Below are 20,890 nucleotides of genomic sequence, written 5' to 3'. Positions count from 1 at the left end.
ATTGGCTCTCCAAATATTCACATTTCCCTTGTAGAATGACATTATTTACCAATTGTAGTACATGTGCTTGCAGAAATTCAGTCATTAACTTGCTTGTCCAGATTCTCTGCCTCAGCGTGCACACTTGGCTCTCTGTTCATTGTCTTCTTTTCAGCATCCAGCTTTAAATATCCTCTGTGTATGAGGTCACATGTTCATACATCCTCCACCTTATTGTGCAACACGCACTCTACCCTACATTCAACAGTTGGCTGCTGATACCTTGCGATCTCCCTGTGTAGGTGCTGTCACTTCATGGTACTCAGGTCGGGCCCAAGTCGAACTGGATCAGGAGGGAGGTATCGCCAAAACTTTCATTTCTCACCACACTTCCAAAGCCCTCCGACTACCCCAATGGATCCACTTCTCTAGCAGGGCCACCAGGTACTTTTGGAGTGGACAGTGTTGCCTGGTAGGTTCATACATCCCATGGCACCTAGTTCTCATAGGTGTTCTCTGGGGCTACCCGTGCAGGTGGCTTACCTTGGCATGCCTCCTCCATAATGTCTAGGCTGGGCACTCCTGCAAAGCCGCTGAGTATGGCACCTCTGCCCATTTGCCTCCCTGTGGCTGGTAGATCTGTGGTCAGGCCCACACAGTCACACGTAGGCATGCGGTCTAGGGTCTCCTACCAGCCCCCCTCCCCTGCACACTCCACCTACATGCATGCTACTCTGTGTCCATCGCTGCAGATGCTCACTACACTGGGAGCCTCCCCTTAAAGTCTTCTTTTCATTGTGGCAGTCCTATTGAAATGTCCTGTGTGCTCCACAGTCTCTAATGGCTGTCACCAGGCAAGTCGCTCCCCCCTACCGCCACGCAGCCCCCTGTGTGACCCTTTCTGCCCCCTGCCTCCTGGCTCGTGCAGTGTTGCCGGTCTCCTCCGTTTTGCACCCCTGTGCTCTCACCCTTCTTGCGCCCCTTCTTGTCACCCCCCCTCCCTCCGTGACCCTCGCCGCTTCTCCCGCTGTCTTTTTCCCGCCGTTTCTTTCTCCCGCCGCTGACCCCCAGCGGCCCTGCCCCCCTTCTCTCCCATTGGCCACCCCGCTCCCACCTCCCAGCTGCTCCTCCCTCCCTCTGCCCCTCATATGGAGGCCGCGAAGCGGAGGTAGAGAGCGACCTCTGACCCTGTCAGCAGGCAGGTCGCTCCCCCCTACCGCCACGCAGCCCCCTGTGTGACCCTTTCTGCCGCCTGGCTCGTGCAGTGTTGCCTGTCTCCTCCGTTTTGCCGCTTGCCGCTCTGCCTCCTTGACTGCCTTCTGCTTGCCTACTTGACTTTTGCTGTCCCTTCTTGCTACACCCCTTTGCTCTCACCCTTCTTGCACCCCTTCTTGTCATCCCCCCTCCCTCCGTGACCCTCGCCTCTTCTCCCGCCGTCTTTTTCCTGCCGTTTTTTTTTCCCGCCGCTGACCCCCAGCGGCCCCGCCCCCCTTCTCTCCCATTGGCCGCCCCGCTCCCACCTCCCAGCTGCTCCCTCCCTCTGCCCCTCATAAGGAGGCCGCGAAGCGCCCGTCTGCGCCTGTCCGTGCCTGGACCACGCCCAGAGCCAGAACCCCTGGCCCCCGACGTAGCCAGTCGACCCACCTCAGATACGACGCCGCCGCCCTCCACTCACTCAACACCGGCCGATCACCTGCCTGCTACCGTGCCACCCCGAAACGCTCCCACGGACCCTTCACCTGCCAAGCCTGCAAATTCACCTGCCTCCGGACCCGCCAGACCAAGCGCCAACAACAACCACCTCAATTGCATCCTGCTTAACACCCGTTCCGTCCACAAACACGCCGTCGAACTCTGGGACCTCCTCGACACAACATCGCCGGACGTCGCCTTTCTCACGGAAACCTGGATGAAAGCCTCCTCAGACCCCGACATCGCCATAGCCATCCCGGACGGCTACAAGATCACCCGGAGGGACTGCATCAACCAAACCGGAGGAGGCATCGCCATAGTCTACAGGAACACCATCCGCATCACGACCAACTCTGACAACGCCCTCGCCGCCGCCGAACACCTTCACTTCCAGATACACACCGACCCCAAGACCACCCTCAGAGGGACTCTCATCTACAGACCCCCCTGGACCACGCACACAATTCAGCGAAGCCATCGCAGACTTCATCAGCCCACACGCCCTCGTCTCCGCGGACTACAGCCTCCTAGGGGACCTGAACTTCCACCTGGAAAACAACAATGACAACACCACCACCACCACCACCCTGCTGGACAACCTAGCCAACCTCGGACTCAAGCAACTGGTGAACACCCCCACCCACTATGCCGGCCACACGCTTGACCCAGTCTTCTCCTCCAGCAACCACGTCTCCTTCAGCTACTCCACTGGACTTCACTGGACCGATCACAGCTGCGTCCACTTCAACCTCAGTAAAACCACGACTCACCACCACCTGCAACAGGTTCCCCGAAGACGCTGGAGCAAGATCACCACCGACCAGCTCACCACGTCCCTGAGCCAAAACCCTCCTACCAACACCACGGACACCAACGACGCAGCCCGCAACCTCACACAGTGGATCACCGACTGCGCCAGTGCTCTTGCACCACTGAATACCCCGCCAAGCAATCCCGGCAGCAAGAAAGCCTCATGGTTCACCGACGACCTCAAAGACTCCAAGAAAGCCTGCCTTACCCTCGAGAAAGCCTGGCGCCACGAACAGTCGACAGGAAACATGACAGCCCTCAAGAACGCCACCCGCAAACACCACCAGCTGATCCGCACCACCAAAAGAACATCATTCAGAGAACGACTGGACACCCACAACAGCAAGGAACTCTTCAGCATGGTCAAAGAGCTCTCCAACCCCAGCGCCAGCAACGACGACATCACGCCATCGCAAGACCTCTGCGACTCACTCGCCATGTTCTTCCACCGCAAGATTGCCGATATACGCGACAGCTTCGGCGCCCAGACCACGCACCCAACCACCGAACCAACGCCCCCTTACACCATCCTCCGTGCCTGGACTCCCGTCAACACCGAAGACACCACCCACGTGATGAACACCATCCACTCCGGCTCCCCAGCCGACCCCTGCCCACACCACATCTTCAACAAGGCCGACTCCATCATCGCACCCCATCTCCGGAACATCATTAACAACTCCTTCGCGTCCGCCACCTTTCCGGAGAGCCGGAAACACGCAGAGATCAGCGCCCTCCTGAAGAAACCCACCGCCGACCCCACGGACCTCAAGAACTTCCGCCCCATCTCGCTCCTCCCCTTCCCCGCAAAAGTCATCGAGAAGACCGTCAACATACAGCTGATCACTTTCCTCGAAACGAACGGCTCCCTCGACTCATCGCAGTCCGGTTTCCGAGCGAACCACAGCACCGAAACCGCCCTCATCGCAGCAATCTATGACATCAGGACCATGCTTGACAACGGGGAAACTGTCGCCCTCATCCTCCTCGACCTATCGGCCGCATTCGATACAGTTTGCCACCGCACCCTAATGACCTGCCTCCACCTCGCCTGGATCCAAGAAAAGGCCCTGGACTGGATCACCTCCTTCCTCTCCGACAGAACTCAAAGAGTCTGTCTCCCGCCCTTCTGCACCGCGGCCACCAAGATCATCTGCGGCGTACCCCAAGGCTCCTCGCTCAGCCCTACCCTCTTCAATATCTACATGAGCCCCCTCGCGGCCATCGCACGCAAACACGGCCTCAACATCATCTACGCAGACGACACCCAGCTGATCCTCTCCCTCACCAACGACCCCGCCACCGCCAAAGCAAGCCTCCAGGAAGGAATGAAGGATGTCGCTTAATGGATGAAGCTCAGCCGTCTGAAACTGAACTCAGACAAGACTGAGGTCCTCATCCTCGGACCATCCCCCTCCGCCTGGGACGACTCCTGGTGGCCCCCGGCTCTGGGCACCGCCCCCAAGCCCACAGACCACGCATGCAACCTGGGAGTCATCCTTGACTCCTCCCTCACGATGACCAAGCAAGTCAACGCCGCTACTTCTTCCTGCTTCAACACCCTTCGAATGCTCCTTATTTTTCTTCCGCTGGATCCCCACCAGAACCAGGAAGGCTGTCACCCAGGAACTGGTTACCAGCTGACTGGACTACGGGAACGCCTTCTACGCTGGAACCACAGTCAAACTACAGAGAAGACTTCCGCATACAGAACGCATCGGCACGACTCATCCTGGACATCCCCCGACACAGCCACATCTCCTCCCACCTGAGAGACCTGCACTGACTCCCCGTAAACAAGAGGATCACGTTCAGGCTCCTTACCCACGCACACAAAGCTCTCCACGACATGGGCCCCGAATACCTCAACAACCGCCTCAAGTTCTACACACCTACCTGCCATCTCTGCTCCGCCAGCCTCGCCCTCGCCACCGCCCCACGGATCCGATCCGCAGAACCACCACCGGAGGAAGATCCTTCTCCTACCTGGCTGCCAAGACGTGGAACTCCCTCCCCACCCACCTACGTCTGACCCAGGACCATCTCTCCTTCAGGAAGCAACTCAAGACCTGGCTATTCAAGCAGTAGCAGTACTCTTCTCCCCCCCCCCCACCCCGCGCCTTGAGACCCTCACGGGTGAGTAGCGCGCTCTATAAATGTTCTTGATTGATTGATTTAAAAGTGACCTCTACAAATATGGCGCCGGACGTTTCCTTGCACCATGAGTTGATGTTTCCCAACCTGAGGCCTACAGCGTTAGATCCGGAGTGTGATGTTTCAGAATCTCAGAAGGTGGGCAGAGTACTGCCATCTTAGGGTCTCAGCCATACACCCCTGACTTTTTAAAAGCAGACCCCAAACTGGAGTAGGTTATTATATTTAAGAAGCAGCCTTGTATTAGCCCGTGAAAACATCATCCTGGCAGGGAACGTAAAATAATGGATTTGATAGGTGTAGTATACAGCGCTAAAAACTGCTTTGGCAAATGCTTTCCTTGGTTATTGCGGCTCTGAAATCTGGGATTGTCTGAAATCTTTCACTGATGACATACTTAAACACTGCAGAAAAGATTTGAAGAATTGGTTTAAGAAGGTGCTCATCTCTCGAACCAAGTCATGAATGCAGCCTTTGATTCAGCATAGCTTCCTGCTGAAGTTTACTGCCATGGTATCACTCTGTGCCACTCTTGGTGACACCCGACTAGTCTGAAGCTTGATTCTAGCCTTAAAATTCTCAAACTCCTATTTTCTTGCTGATTCTTGTTCAGCCAACATACTGAGGAAGAAATGGTAAGGATGACAAATGAGCCTTAGACCCTAAAAACAGCAGGTCTTGAGCAGAAGATAAATTCTTCAGACCACAATATAGAGCCAAAGACAATTCCTGATATCCTCAACATGGGGTTCAAACCCCTTGTTGGCTCAAACAGCAACAACATCCGTGCAACCAAATAGGTAGCCAAGTCTCAACCAGCCAATTCAACAGGGCGCAAGTCCTCAAAAAGTTGCAAGTGATTCCACCCCACCCCCCCTTTGTTAACCACTTAACCACTCCTTTAAGGGGGGGGGGGGGCTGTCCTGATTCCTCTCGATACAGGCAGTCCACCTAACACAAATTTTTTTATCGATATCTAGATTCTTTTTAAATGTATTTTCTAAAGAGATCACAAGAAGGTTCTAGATGATGTTGTTTTTCAATAATTCTAAACAGGACTATGCGGCAATAGATTTCATCACTGTATTTCAGAACAAAAAATGCATAAGCTTCATATCCAAAATACTGGTATTGGGCAAGATTTCCTAAAGGGAATGCTGCCTACATTGATTTCAGCGTTGGATTACTACTCAATTTCTCCTAGCCACCACTTGGAACGGTGGCCCTTAACCTATGCTCCCCTAACACCCCTCCACCTGATGACCTCACAGTAACACAGAGATCAAATAGCTGTTGACAACAGACGATACATAGACTCTGTTGACCCCCCCCCCCTCCCCATTTAAAATACTTCCTGGAGCTAAGTCATGCATCTTTCTATGTATACACTCTTGTCACTTGTTTACTATTTCTGGACTGCGTGATCACTGCCTGAACACTTATTAATTAAGTTACCTGGAATCCTTTAATTAAAATTAATTTATTGACCACCACTTTATTTTTATTAGTTTTTGCAATTCATTTTTATTTGGATTTCTTGCCTCATCTTATTTTGGATGTGTTCTGCAAATGTATGCATTAGGCATTCTCCAATTAAGAAACTGTATTGTTAACTAGTCTGCAGGGAACCACTGCTTTGTGCTACTTTCTTTTACTACAGTCACATTCACTGAGGTCTAGGCAATTCCAAACATGTGTTGCTTAAATGTGTCTTGAGAACAGAAATATACACTTAGGTGACAAACCTCTACCAGGGAACCCAAGAGCTGTTTCCACCACAGGTAAAGTGGCTACTACGGCCTGGCTGAGAAACATTTGTTTATCAGACAAATGTAAGACAACTGTTTCAAAATCAATTAACATATTTACAAAAGCTGACTCTACTATAGGTCAAGCTACGCTAGAGAAACGTTTTCTCTATTAACTTTGTTAATAGAGATTTTTTTTTTAGTTATTATTGTTATTATGGATTCTCTATCGTAATAAAGAATAGCTGCAAGGGAAGCAGTGTGTTGCCATTATCTTCTACCGTTTATGACCATTAATGAAGCCCTTAATTGCAGAAGAAATAGTTACTTATAACCCTGAATCTGCATCTAAACAACCCTCCCTCCTTGTCCGCTTTATACAATGGCGGTGAGGGACAAACCCAGAAAGCCTTTATTTTCCTTATTGCTACGTGAAAGAATTTGCTCTGTGTTCCAGTACAAGGAATCATGGTTGGTGCAAGTCCTGGAACCTTCAAGGTAAAGCTTTTAATCCGTTTTTTTTCTAGACATGTATGTAAGCAGTTAGGCAGCAGTTTGTCCTGTAATTAAATTTTGACAAGAAATCTGGGAAATGTTGCAGTACAATAGGCTTTTGAAGCTTTCCTGCTATATGTGGACGTTAGACTTTTTCACTTTCTCTGTATATGGGCAAATATGTTTGATATGAATTGGTCCGGGGTCCCCACAAGCACGAGGGAATTATTTTAATGTTGATGGCTTCAGTGAAGCATCTATGGTGCATAAAACTGATTACAAGTAATCATTTAGTCTGAACCTAAAATGGTTGATAAATGTATAAAGTGATCAGTTGTCAAAGCATATGAGCATTTTATTTCAACCCTTGGGAACGGTCAACTATCCAAAAAGCAGCAAACAGTCATGACATATATTAACATATTTTCTGGAATTAAGTGTTTATTGGAAGTTGATCTCAAATTTTGAAATTTGCGAAAACTTCTGCAATATCTTCCGTATGCTAACCGGTGGAACCTTCTGCTTCTGTGCGGACTCCACACAATATCTGAATGTGACCATATACAGAAGCTTATAGGCACCGTCCTGGTCTTTAGTTCCTCTTTTTTTCATCTCCTTCGACTTGCATCTGGAGCACCACTCTTAATTTAGTCTTTGTGTTCTTGTAAAACTTTCCAAATGCTGTGCCTGGGATTTCTCACCTGAAGACTACAGGTTTTAAGTTGTGCCATGACCGCCAGATGCAGTTGTTGGTCACAAATCCACATAATATCTGCTTTTGGTGCTTCAGAGCCAAGAATACCTTGAAGCCCCGTAAATGATGTGCCATGTTACACTCAAAGACCATTAAGGAGCACAGAGCCAAAGTTTACTTAACTGAGTACAAGAAGGCAGAGGATTGGCCCTGCTTGAAGTCCCAAGACGTCTTGGCCCTTTCCTCACCCTCATAAGTCTAAGACTGGGTTGAAATACAAGTCGCAGAACCAGCATAAGAAAGTGAATTATTAACTGGGGTGTATGGTAGTCCACCACAAGTAATAAAGTCACTAACCTGCTAGGTTCAAGCAAACGGTGCATTATTTAGACCTGAGTTCAATCCCTGGTGGCTGTGATCTACATGAGACAGGCTTCACTGAGAGAAAATGTGTAAAACATTTAAAAACGCTAAAACAGACAAAAATCCTAGATACTACAATAAAAATACCATTCTAGTTTAGATAGAGTAAAATGTAATAAACAAAATCACACCAGAATGTCAAAAACCCATTAAGAGGAACTAGAGGTATGAATTCCTAAAGATTTTACAGAGAAAGTGCCAAGAAAAAGTAAATTGCCAGTCAATCATTGTTTGTGGTCACTTAGACCTAAGTGGGATTTCAGGCTGACCGTAAAGCTGCACGGGTCAGTTTTACACTGGTCAAAGATTTTACCATAGAACTTGGTCTCTGAGATTGAAGTCAGAATCCTTCAGCAGCACAAGGTTGCAAGCTACCACCAAGGAAGTCTTCCTGAAACCATTGAACGAGATCCAGAGGAAGAAGTTGATTTTGGCAGGAAACGTTCATATTGTGTGCCTAGAGAAATCTTCTTGTTGACAAGATACTTTTCATGCTGTTGCCATGTCAAGATGTCTACATTAGGGCTTAGTCTCTTTTTTGGAATTTGGAGTCCTTCATCGGGACAAGGCTGCATGCTATATCGAATGTGGATTCGACAAGGCTGGATAGATACTCGCTGGGTGCTAGCTGAATTTGATTTTTTGATGCAGGGAAGCTCCAAGCAAGAGAAACCTGTTTTCAGCCCAGCAAAGTTGCACATTGGCTGGATCGGATCGGGTGGTTCTGGCCTTCCAGCGGTGGAAAATCAGAATTGTTCTAAGTTCCACAGCTTTACAGAGTTTGTGGAAGAAGTCCCCTTAGCCATGATCATGGGTCCCAGGACCTCAAGGACAGCACTTGGAGATTAGGAGTCACTCCACCAGAAACCACATGCAGGGTCCAACCCAGGTCCTCTTACAACTGTTTATTCTGATAGATACATCTGCCGTGTGGATTCCTCACCTTGTGAATATCCCCTTGCGCCAGCAACATTCGGAAATTCTTTTTGTAGCTTCGCGCCGACGTGGACTCGGACGTCACAGAGGCACGGCATCGCTCGAGACTCCGCTGACGTCACCGACGCCTACAATAGGCCCACGCCGGCGTGATGACATCAGTTCCCTTTTTTCCGCGTCGTCGACGCTAACGGTTTTCTGGGATCGTCTGTAGCCTTTACTGTAACTTTGTTACTATCTAAATTTCTAGTATCTTTGTCTTCTCGTTTTCATCATGACTTCGAAGAAGACTGGATTTAAAGCTTGCGGAAATTTAACAGAATAATGTCCATTACAGATCCGCATGAATGCTGTTTGTGGTGTCTGAGCTCCGACCACGACGTCGAGGACTGCCAATCCTGCAAGAAGATGACACCAAAGGCCCTCCGGGAGAGAGAAGCAAAACTTCTAGTTGCTAAGTTTAAAGGAGGAAAAGAAAAGAAAAAATCAAGATCGCGAACTCGTCGTTCGAAGTCGCGATCTCGATCGAGAACCCATGAGTCCCGACATCGATCGAGGAAGGAGTCGGGTTCCAAGCCGAAGTCACAAGTGAAACTGATTGAGAAGGTAGTTTCGTCGGCTTCGGAGGATCACGATGTCGAGGTTGAAGCATCGCATGCGAACTCACCGAGTTCACCGAAGCAGAAGTGTGCTCCATCTCCGGACCCATCCCATCCTTCAGGTCGGGAGGATGAAGGTGAGGAGGAGGAGGAGGTTGGTGAGGGTGGAGCTCGGATGACTGAAGGTAGTACGACTCCGGTACACCAGCCTGAAGAAGAGGTCGACGTCGTTTCGACTCCACGCCCTCAAGAGCAACCTGGGGGTTCATACCCAGCCTTCCCGGCTCCAGATCAAGACCCTTCGCATTTCCTGAATGCGATGTTCGGAATTTATTCAAGGGCTATGTATCCCTCTGGGGCTCCTACTGGTCCTATGGGTCCTATGGCATATGGTTTGGGTGTTCCTCATTCCTATGCACCTGCGCCCTTTATGCCTTTTATGCCGGCTCCGGCGCCGCATTGGCATTATCCGACTCCGGCGAGGCCTTCGACACCGAAGCCATCGACGCCGAGATCGATGACTCCGATTCCTTCGACTCCAGTTCCATCAACTATGATGCCGAACCCTGAGCGACGTCGTGAATCTCTTCCTTGTCCGACGTCGAGTTCGTCGCCGGCTCCGGTTCAGTCGGAGTCGATTGCGGATCCGACGGCTTCGAATGTGAAGATGAGATCTAGGCGTGAAGCCCAAAGATTGATGGATGAGGAGAGATATAGAGAGGAAAATCTAGAGGAAGGCGAGCTTCATGATTCTGAGGACCCTTTTGAGGACCTATCTGTAGCTAGTGGCCTTGAACTGTCACCTGAATGGGACCTTGTTTCGGTTTCTAAGGAACCCTCAAAAGATGTGACACCTTATCTTGTGGTGATAAAGAAAGCTGCAAATTTATTGAACATTTCTCTACCATCTGCAGAGTTTAAATCTAATCTGCTCACAGAGGTCCTTCACTCTCCTTCTTCAGTGACTGAACCTTTACTACCTTTTAATGATGCCTTAAAGGAACCAATTTTAGAAATTTGGAAAAATCCTGTATCAGCTCCTGCTGTATCTAGAGCTGTGGCTAGAAGGTATATAGCAGCTCCTGAGGACCCAGAATTTTTAACATCTCATCCTCTACCGGAGAGTTTGGTGGTGCAGGCTGCCTGTTCCAAGAGATCTACAGGTGCGTTTCCGCAGGTTCCAGCGGAAAAGGAGTCTAGAAAGCAGGATCAGGCTGCTAAGAAGGTCTTTTCCTCTGCCAGTATGGCTTTAAAATCCACAAATGCAACCTGCTTAATGGGACGTTATATCCATGCTCTTATGGACACTGTGAAGCAATTGGTGCCTAAGATACCTGAAGAGGATAGGAAAGACTTTCAGGAAGTTATTTCTGATACTCAAGCTGCAGCAAGACAGGTTATCCAAAGTGGATTGGACACGACTGATTCTGTGGCAAGGATCATGGGTTCTTCTGTTGCGACCAGGAGAGCCGCATGGCTTAAATCTAGTGAGTTTTCCACTGATGTCCAAGCTGCACTGATGGATCTTCCTTTTGACGGGTCTGGATTGTTTGGGAAGAAGGCAGACACTGCATTGGAACGCTTTAAAGATAGCAGAGCAACAGCAAAGTCGTTGGGCCTTCAGACCAGGGGCACTTTTGCAAGACGCTCAAGAGGATTTGGCAGATCTTCTTTTCGAAACTATAAATCAACCCAACAGCAGCAGCAGAACACTTTATACAGAGCTTATAGAGGCAAACAAAGGGCCCGAGCTTGGGGCCGTAATGTTTCCTCCTCTTCCTCCTCTTCTCCACCCCAACCCCCAGCCACAGCAGCAAAGCAGCCCTAGATCCACCATTCTGGATCATGTGGGCCCAGTGGGGGGCCGGCTTACCCATTTTCTACAAGATTGGGAATTGATTACATCGGATCTTTGGGTTCTCAATCTTGTGGAGAATGGGTATGCGCTTCCTTTCCAGGAGTTCCCTCCCAATTACCCTCCTTGCCAAGGTTATTGTTCGGAGGACCATCTACTTCTCCTACAAGAAGAAGTCCTGGCTTTGTTTCGAAAAGGTGCGATAGAGGTTGTTCCGGAGCAGGAGAGAGGTCAGGGATGCTACTCCCGGTACTTCCTGATCCCCAAAAAGGATGGCAGGCTCCGGCCAATTCTGGATCTCAGGATCTTGAACCTTTACCTGAAACAGGAAAAGTTCAAGATGCCCACTCTTGCACAGGTTCTTCAAGCGCTGCTGGAAGAAGATTGGATGGTGTCGATCGACTTGCAAGATGCGTATTTTCATATTCCCATCTTGAAGTCGCACAGAAAGTATCTCCGTTTTACGGTTGGGTCGCAACATTACCAGTTTGCGGTACTTCCGTTTGGTCTTACTACTGCGCCTCGAGTCTTCACCAAGGTGATGGCGGTGGTGGCAGCACATCTCAGGAGGTCGGGGATACATGTGTTCCCGTATCTGGACGACTGGTTGATCAAAGCGGAGTCGCCGGAGAAGGTGCTCCATCATCTGCAAGAGACAACTCAGTTGTTACACAGGTTGGGTTTTTCGATAAATGTACCCAAGTCTCACCTGGTGCCCTCCCAGCGCAACCTGTTCATAGGTGCTGTACTGGACACAACTGTATGCCGTGCATTCCCTCCACCTCAAAGGATTCACGACATACAGGGAAGGATTCCTTTGTTCTACAATGGAGCGGTCGTCCCAGTCCTGAAGGTTCTTCGCCTGCTCGGTCTGATGGCTTCATGCATTCTGTTGGTCAACCATGCACGCTGGCATATGAGGGCGCTCCAGTGGTGCCTCCGCAGGCAGTGGTATCAGCACAACGGAGATCTCAGGGAGTCAGTGAGGATCTCCAGAGAAACTGCAGCGGATCTGTCTTGGTGGAACATGGAAGGCAATCTGTCGCAAGGAAAGCCTTTTCAACTTCCTCCATCGGTGGCCACGGTAATAACGGATGCATCCACTCTAGGGTGGGGTGCTCATCTGGGGGACCTGGAGGTCAAGGGTCTTTGGTCTCCAGAGGAAAGGTTGCTTCACATCAACCTTCTGGAATTACGGGCAATACGTCTGGCGCTCAAGGCCTTCCTCTCTTCCCTTCGCGGTCGGTCGATTTAAGTCCTGACGGACAACACGACCGCGATGTGGTATGTCAACAAGCAGGGAGGAGTGGGGTCGCAGTGTCTCTGCAAAGAGGCTCTGCGTCTCTGGTCCTGGGTTCAGGACCACCAGATTTGTCTGATGGCAAATCATCTGGCCGGAGTTCTAAACGTGCGAGCGGACAGTCTCAGTCGGCAGTTCTCTGCCGACCACGAGTGGAGGCTCCATCCGGAGGTGGTTCACGACATCTTTCAGATGTGGGGGACTCCTCGGGTGGACCTGTTCGCCACTCGCGAGAGTGCTCACTGCCTGTCATTCTGCAGTCTCCAGTATCCGATGCAAGGAGCCTTGGGGGACGCGTTTCAGTTGAGTTGGAACTCACAACTCCTTCACGCGTTTCCTCCCATACCTTTGATTCCTCGGGTTCTGAGGAAAATTCGCCAAGACCGGGCCCAAGTTATATTGATTGCCCCGGATTGGCCAAGAAGGGTGTGGTACTCAGACCTTCTCCACCTCTCCTCTCACCCGCTGCTCCGTCTCCCTCACAGGGCAGACCTCCTCTCTCAGATGGAGGGGCAGGTTCTACACCCCCACCTCCAGACCTTACACCTTCATGCCTGGAGATTGAACGGGGCAACCTGAGTTCTTTTTCTCTCCCGCCTGATGTGGTGGATGTAATCTTGTCAGCCAGGCGTGACTCCACTAAGTCCATCTATTCTTATAGGTGGTCAAAATTTGTCACTTGGTGTGGGGAGAAATCTATAGACCCTTTGAGAGCCCATTTGTCTGATGTTCTCCAGTTTGCCCTTTCTCTGGCGCAACAGGGTCTTGCCGTTGCTACAGTGAAGGGCTATCTTTCAGCGCTGTCGGCATTTCTCTGTTTGCCTGATCAGCCTTCTCTTTTCAAATCTCCTGTGGTTTTGAGATTTTTGAAGGGCCTCACAAATAAGTTCCCTCCTACTCCTTTTATTGTTCCTCATTGGGATTTGAATCTTGTGTTGACCTATTTGATGGGTTCTCCCTTCGAACCCTTGCACAAGTGTCCCTTGAGACTTCTTTCTTTTAAAACTGTCTTCTTGGTTGCAATCACCTCGGCAAGGAGGGTGAGTGAGCTTCATGCTCTTAGTTTCAAGCCCCCTTTCTTGTCCATTCATGCTGAAAGAATGGTTCTCAGGACCAGGGCTGCTTTTCTGCCTAAGGTGGTAACTCCCTTCCATCTAGGGCAGTCCATTACCCTTCCTACCTTCTATCCTCCCCCTCACCCTTCCAAGGAGGAGGAGAGGCTTCATCGCTTGGACCCAAAGAGAGCTGTTAGTTTCTATCTTGATAGGACTAAAGACTTTTGTATTGACGATCAGCTCTTCGTGGGTTTTGCTGGCTGCAAGAAGGGCAGAGCGGTGCACAAGCGCACACTTTCCAGATGGATAATCTTGTGCATCAAGATTTGCTACTCTTTGGCGGGTAAGGACCCTCCTGAGGGTATTAGAGCACATTCAACTAGAGCAAAGTCTGCAACTTCTGCTTTGTCTAGAGGTGTTCCAGTTGAGGACATTTGCAGAGCGGCGACTTGGGCCTCCCTCCACACTTTTGCGAAGCATTACTGCTTGGATACCGAGGTGAGGAGGGACGGTCATTTCGCGCGTTCTGTCCTCCAAGATTTCCTGGTATAACGGAGTGGACACCCTCCTCCAGGAGTGGGGATTGCTGTGGGACTCTATTCACAAGGTGAGGAATCCACACGGCAGATGTATCTATCAGAAGAACAAGTTACTTACCTTCGGTAACGCTTTTTCTGGTAGATACTATATCTGCCTGTGGATTCCTCACTGACCCACCCGCCTCCCCGTTGTCCACTCTTCTATACCAGTGTTTCTGTTATATATTTATTTTGTTGTAAAATGTTTTATTGCATTTGCTTCACACTGTGTGTGTTACTTTGATTTCTATACTGCGTATACTGTGTATATGTCTACTGTCATTGGTCCCTCCGTGTGCCTCGAAGGCACGGAAAAAAGGGCGGAACTGATGTCATGCCGCCGGCGTGGGCCTATTGTAGGCGTCGGTGACGTCAGCGGAGTCGCGAGCGATGCCGTGCCTCTGTGACGTCCGAGTCCACGTCGGCGCGAAGCTACAAAAAGAATTTCCGAATGTTGCTGACGCAAGGGGATATTCACAAGGTGAGGAATCCAGAGGCAGATATAGTATCTACCAGAAAAAGCGTTACCGAAGGTAAGTAACTTGTTCGTTAGCACTTCAGGGAAAAGGCCTCTTGCAGCCCCTGTGTTCCTGTAGCCACAAAGGAGATTAGTTCACTGACCCTTGGTCCCCTTCTTTGTCTTGTGTACAAGTGAGAGCAGGTACAGCCCTTCAGGTCTCCTCATAGGTCTCAAATTGCAGGTAAGCAAACCTCCTTCTGTCCTTCCAATACTCCTGATAGTGTCCTGAAGGGGATTCATTGTGTGCCAAATTTAAGATGGACGTTAACTTCTGGGTGTGGATGACTACTCCCTAACCAATCTGGTAAAATATTTCAAGGGCAGCCTGTAGGAAACTGCCTCTTTTTGAAATGGTCACCCTCATTTTCTCTTGTTATCTGATGCAATTTTGACAGATTTGCACTGGGTTCCTGCTATCCAGGTCCCCAATGAAAGATCTCTTTCCCTAAAACTATACAATTGTCCCCCCAATTAGCAATTCCTTTAGCACTCGTAAGTCCCTTATAAGGGATACCCCTGTTACCTAGGGCAAGGAGGCTAAAGAGGGTCCCTAAGGGCTTCAGCATGTATTGTACCACCCTAAGGAACCCCTCGCCACCAATAGGCAAACTGCCATTGCAGGCTGCATGCTATGGTGCAGAGAAAAGTGAAGGCACAATATAGCACACCTCCATTGTGCCTTGCCTTCAGACACTGCATGCAGTATAGGTAATTCACCCCTACAGCAGGGCTTACAGCCTTACACAGGGGGCACTATACTACATGTGTGGACATACCTGCATGAACAGATATGCCCCTGTGGTATCTAAGTCGATTCTTAGATATTACAAGTGAACAGGGAAGCCATTTTGAGTATGGGTGCTAGACACTGGTATTTAGGAGTTCCCAGCTACATGATGGCTTCACTGAAACTAGAAATGTTTGATATCAAACATCTCGTATTCACAAACCCACACTGATTCCAGTGAAGAATGTATTAATACATGCACCCAGAGGGCAACGTAGAGGTGCTCCCTGGTAAACTGCCGACTACTAGTGTTTTGGGTGGCTGGTGTAGACCAGCCTGCCAACAATGACAGGTTTCTAATCTCCTGCAGGTGGTGGCCGTGCTCTCCGAGGGCTGAAACACTACCTGCTTCTCCCGGAGGTGTTGTTACCTCCTCCAAGCAGGATGGTTAAGTGATCATCGTATCAAGGAAGGAGGCTTCAAAGGCCTCTGCTGCCTTTGATATACAACCCAAGGCTTCCCCAGAGAGAGGAAATGCTACCCCCTGCTCCGGGCTCATTTGGCACCTGGACAAGCAGGAAAATCAGCTACTTGGGTAGCTTGCTTCCCTCTCAGGCTAGTACCACTCTTAAGGCGGGCTACCTGATGTGAAGACTACTTTTAAAATTCTACTATCTTAGTTTTGGTGGAATTAGGCTCACTGGGTCAGGGTTATTCCTACTTCACACAAGAAGTGATCATATACAGGATGTAGACACCCTAAAGGTAAGTAGCCCATTGCCTACTACCTGTTACTCTCTGTAGCACCCCTAAATTGAGTATTTATGCAGCAGCCTTGACACCAGGAACTTAGATTCGTCGGATCAGAACAGGAGGACAAAGTAGAGCGAGAAAAATGAGAAATAAAGATTGACCTTGTACTTTTGGCGCCAAACCTTGCCTGTCTGCACCAGTCTTGACAATCATGATCAGCGCTTGTCCTGGTGCTGACCAGCTTTTATGAACCCAGGGAGACTGCCAGCCCTTCGCACATTGCCAGCAAATCTCCATTGTATTAGAGGAGCTGTTCCCCTGCAGTACTCTGGCACTCAAACACAAAGTCTGGTCTACTGAGTTGTTGCTCCCTGGCCATCCCGACACAGCAGCCGCCCAGGTAGAGGACCCTGTGCTTCTGAAGGTTGTCTGTCCCCAACCAAGTGAGGGGACACCAGGATCAACTGGAGCCACACTGGACCAATACCAGGGCTACCAGACTCCTTGCAACAATCACAGCCCGTGAGAGGCTAGTCTGGACTCCCACAGCACTAAGATAGAACTGCCGTCGAGGAACTTCAGCACAGCAGGGACCCACTAAGAGTGGCCCAGCAGAACTGAAGTTTGCACCCTCAACCAGCGAGACCGACGACCTCAAGCCTCCAGGATGCACAGAGTCCAGCTGACCTTTCCACTCTGTAGCGGAGCGCCCCAGCCCAGGTACCAACGAACCAGCTGTGCCCCACTTCACCCAGACCCTTGTCATACGAGCCCTCGTTGGGAGCTCCCAAACTTTTACCCAAGTCCCCCTCTGCAACCTGATTCTATGTGATCCGTCTCCCTCGTTCCACCCGTGTAGCCCACACAGCTAGCAACCCAAGCAGCAACTCTGCACCTGGTCGCCCCAGGGCAGGTAATGAGTTACTGTTGATGGAACTTTGGAGCTTGGCCCCCTTTCGCCCTAAGTCCTGAAGGAGACCCCCCAGAAACCGATTGCGTATACGGTATGCAACATGTGCCTTTTTTTCCAGAGCGAAGCATTACAGCCTTAAGTTGCATTGCATTGAACTATTTCTTTACTTATCTGTAAAAATTCATAACTGCAAAAGTACTTACTTGATAACGATGTTCTTGGTATCAAAATTTATATAAAATACAAAGTGTTTTTTCTAAATTGGTCTCGGATTAATAATGTCCCAAGTTAGGTGTTGCACACTGTGTATTTCCTTGGTTGTCAGTTGCCCACATCTGAGGGTGCAGAATTTGTAAAAGAGAAAACTGACCGAGCCTGTATGCAGGTCTGTTTGATCACATTCAGAGTTGTTGAAGCGGAGGTTGGCAGTGGCATCTGTAGGCATGTAGAAGATATTGCAGATGTTTCTGGATAGTCAGGAGCCTAGGCGTATTTAAAAGGTTAGGAATCGGCAGTTCGATTATTCACCAGAATGAGTGTTAACAAAGGTAAGTAAATAGTTCTTTGCAAGCAATCCTTAATCATCCAATTCAATGTATGTATATAAGAGGCAGTGAAATCCATTGACTGGAAGCTAAAATATTGTTAACCTATAATTACTGGTAGAATATTTTGTGATGCGAGTCTGGCACAGTTGTAAGTCTAAGGGTCCTATTTCGATGTCAAGCGGCAAGCCATCCGACACCTTGTTGGAGGCTTTCCGTCCGACATTGGTGGTTTCCCTCTGACCGCTGTATTACAATGCCGGCAGTCGGAGGGAAACCCGCGGGGCCATTCCACTGTGCTTCCGTGGTGCTAAAAGAGCCCGTCGAAAGGCATCATAATCCCATAAGGACGGCAGAGCCAGCATCAGCTCCGACATCTGGATTATGATGGCACTTTCACACAGCCTTTCAATGTCGGCCTTCCCAACATGGAAAGGCTGTCAGAAAGTGACTTTAAGGGCCCCTAGCAAGGCCTCCTTCCCCCTGGCATTCTGCTATGGTGCCCCCCCTAAACATCCCTGCGCCGTGTGTGCCTGCTACACGGTGCAGGGATGCTTATAGGCATCCATTTTTGAATTGCAGGCCTTTTCCGCCTGCCACACAAGCTGCCATTGAAAAATTGATGTTTCTGACCGTTCATAGGGCGTCGCATCCACATTTTGCAATCAGAACGGCCAACCTGTGGTCCGCTGCGTTGTCGGACATCGTGATTAGGCTCTAAGTGTCTAGAGTTTTGTTGATGATTGATTGGACATGTACTCCTGTTGTCCAACTATAAATATTACTGTTCCACCATCCAGTCAACTAAAATAAAGCTCTTATTGGTTTTTGGGGAATAGTCACAGTGCTACACTCCCCATCCAGCAAAAGATATTTTTGTATTATGGACCCAACTGAGAAAACATATATTTGCATGGAGCACTGCAGTTAAGTAAATATTAGCATCTAGGATTGACAATTCTAACCTACAAATTATTCAGTGTTTATCTGACAACTTGTGCTTAGTGCTCCAACTATTACACTACCTTTTATATGTTTTTCAGGTCTCAAGGCTAATGGTGTGCCTTATACCGTCCATTCAGTAAGAAGAGCTTTAGAAAATACAGCATTGAAGACCGAAAGTATTGAAGTGTTTGCCCAAGGGCATGGTATTATTCAGGTACTTCAAGATTTCAAGATGAATATGTTCAAAATAGTTTGTGCTTCCCAGTGCAGAAGATATTACATTTAATTAAAGTCCTGCCAGTTGTCATGTTGGTCCTTCCTACTTTTTACGGTTCGCTATTCCCCAGTTGTCATGTTGGTTCTTCCTACTTTTTACGGTACGCTATCCACTAGACTTCTCGTTGACCATACTTTGCATGAAAATAGATTTCTTGTACATTCTCTTGGTATTTTTGTTTACTGAAGATCCCTTAGCAGTATTGTATATGTAATAGAACATCCCATAATGTTTGTTTGCAAGAGCTTGTTTTACACAATGAAACAAGTTAAGCTAGCTGGTATCAACCATTTGCGGTCACTCTGTTCCATTTTTTTTTTTTAGCTTGTGCATTTTTTCTTCATAGGTTGATAAAGCTTATGACTACCTCATTCAGAATTCATTGACCACTAGTAATGTAGGATTCACAGTTACTGTTGGAAGCAGTAGAGGAATATACCTAAGAGATCCAGTCCAGATTGTTGCCCCCTCAGACCATGGTGTTGGCATAGAACCTGTTTTTCCAGAAAATACAGGTAAAGGAAAAGAAACTTCTTGTTTGAGATTCTTAAATTTGCTAATGTTCGGCCATGCCTGTATGGTGCACGGATTCATCATATTTCTTGTTTCAAATGCTGGCCTGCTTTTATTTTGTTCATTGTACCACTTCGTCGTTTCAGGCGTCCACGCTTCTCCTGCATTTAATTTTTCATAGATTTGCATGCTTGACTCATTTTTTGTTGCCTGATTGGGAATCCCTTGTGAATTGTATACACTAAAAGTGTTAACATGCATTCATGCAGTTACGTAAATGCAGCTACATAAAGCAGCAAATGCACATAATTTTGTTAACATTGATACCTTTTTATATATTCACATGCTTGAGTCATTCCCAGTTGTCAGGCTGGGAATCCCCGATACATCAATATAGCAGTAAACAGTGTAAAAATATACAATACAAAAAACAACATATCTTTAGTAGCGCATCCATCTCATTTGAATAAACGCCAAACTTCAGCTAATGAGGTGGAAGTCCAATCTTTCCTACTCTACCTAGAGGCCACCATAGCTCAGGTTTCAAAGCACTAGTGTGAAAATAAAATACATTGAGCCTCTGACCCGGAAGGAGGGAGAGTCGCATGTGACTATATATAAGGTATCAATGTTGGAGAATGATTCATGCTGAAAGTCAATGGCCTGTACCCTGTTTGGACCAGGCGTGACCTTTTCGTGGTTGACTAAACAACCTGAATAGCTGACCTGATGTGCCTATGCCCTTTGTCTTGTCTATATAGAATCTGAAATATCAACGCAAGTCTAAAGAATGTAACGATCTTTCTGCAGTTAAAGATTGGTTTGGAAAGCAAGATCTAAGAATGACAGGTTCATTTAGGTGAAATTCATTTGAAACCAATTTAGGGTTGATTCTGAGAATTACCCGGTCCTTCATAAACCTGGGAAAAAGCTTCCTGATGGTGAATGCTTGAAGCTCTTCTACTCTCCTGGCAGATGTTCTAGCTAGGAGAAATGCCTTTTTACAAGAAACATATTTTAAGTTTGCTTTGTGTATGACCTCAAAAGGTGATCACATCAGCTGACTGAGAATTTAATTAAGTTCCCATTGAACCAGAGGATGTCGAAGAGGTGGAAATTCTATAAAGAGCCTTTTCATAAACTGTTTAATGATCCTTAGAGAAAAGAGTAGATGTTGATGTATCAGTTCTTCTAAATCTCAAGATTGCAGCAAGATGGACCCGAACTAAAGAATATTTGAGTCCACTCTTGGTTAAATGTAACAAATATGGAAGTATTGGAATAGGTTTTATTTGAAATGGATGATTATCATTCTATCACCAGACGTAGAAAAACTTCCATTAAGTGTTGTATGTTTTATTAGTTGCTGGAGCTTGAGC

General features: G+C 48.3%; 1 protein-coding gene across 2 annotated transcripts in view; it reads left to right on the top strand.

Moving 5' to 3' along the window:
• Positions 1 to 20,890, top strand: part of TPP2 (tripeptidyl peptidase 2) — a 596,335-nt gene that overhangs the window by 180,711 nt on the left and 394,734 nt on the right. For both annotated transcript variants that reach the window (XM_078658083.1, XM_078658084.1), the window contains exons 12-13: positions 18,820 to 18,935; positions 19,345 to 19,513. In XM_078658083.1, the coding sequence (XP_078514209.1) occupies positions 18,820 to 18,935; positions 19,345 to 19,513 (285 nt within the window). The remainder of the gene's footprint in view (positions 1 to 18,819; positions 18,936 to 19,344; positions 19,514 to 20,890) is intronic.

This window comes from Lissotriton helveticus, chromosome 8, assembly GCF_964261635.1.
Source record: "Lissotriton helveticus chromosome 8, aLisHel1.1, whole genome shotgun sequence".
Classification (NCBI taxonomy): Eukaryota; Metazoa; Chordata; class Amphibia; order Caudata; family Salamandridae; genus Lissotriton; species Lissotriton helveticus.
Note: the sequence above shows the minus strand (reverse complement) of the source record. Positions and strands in the feature narration are given on the sequence as shown.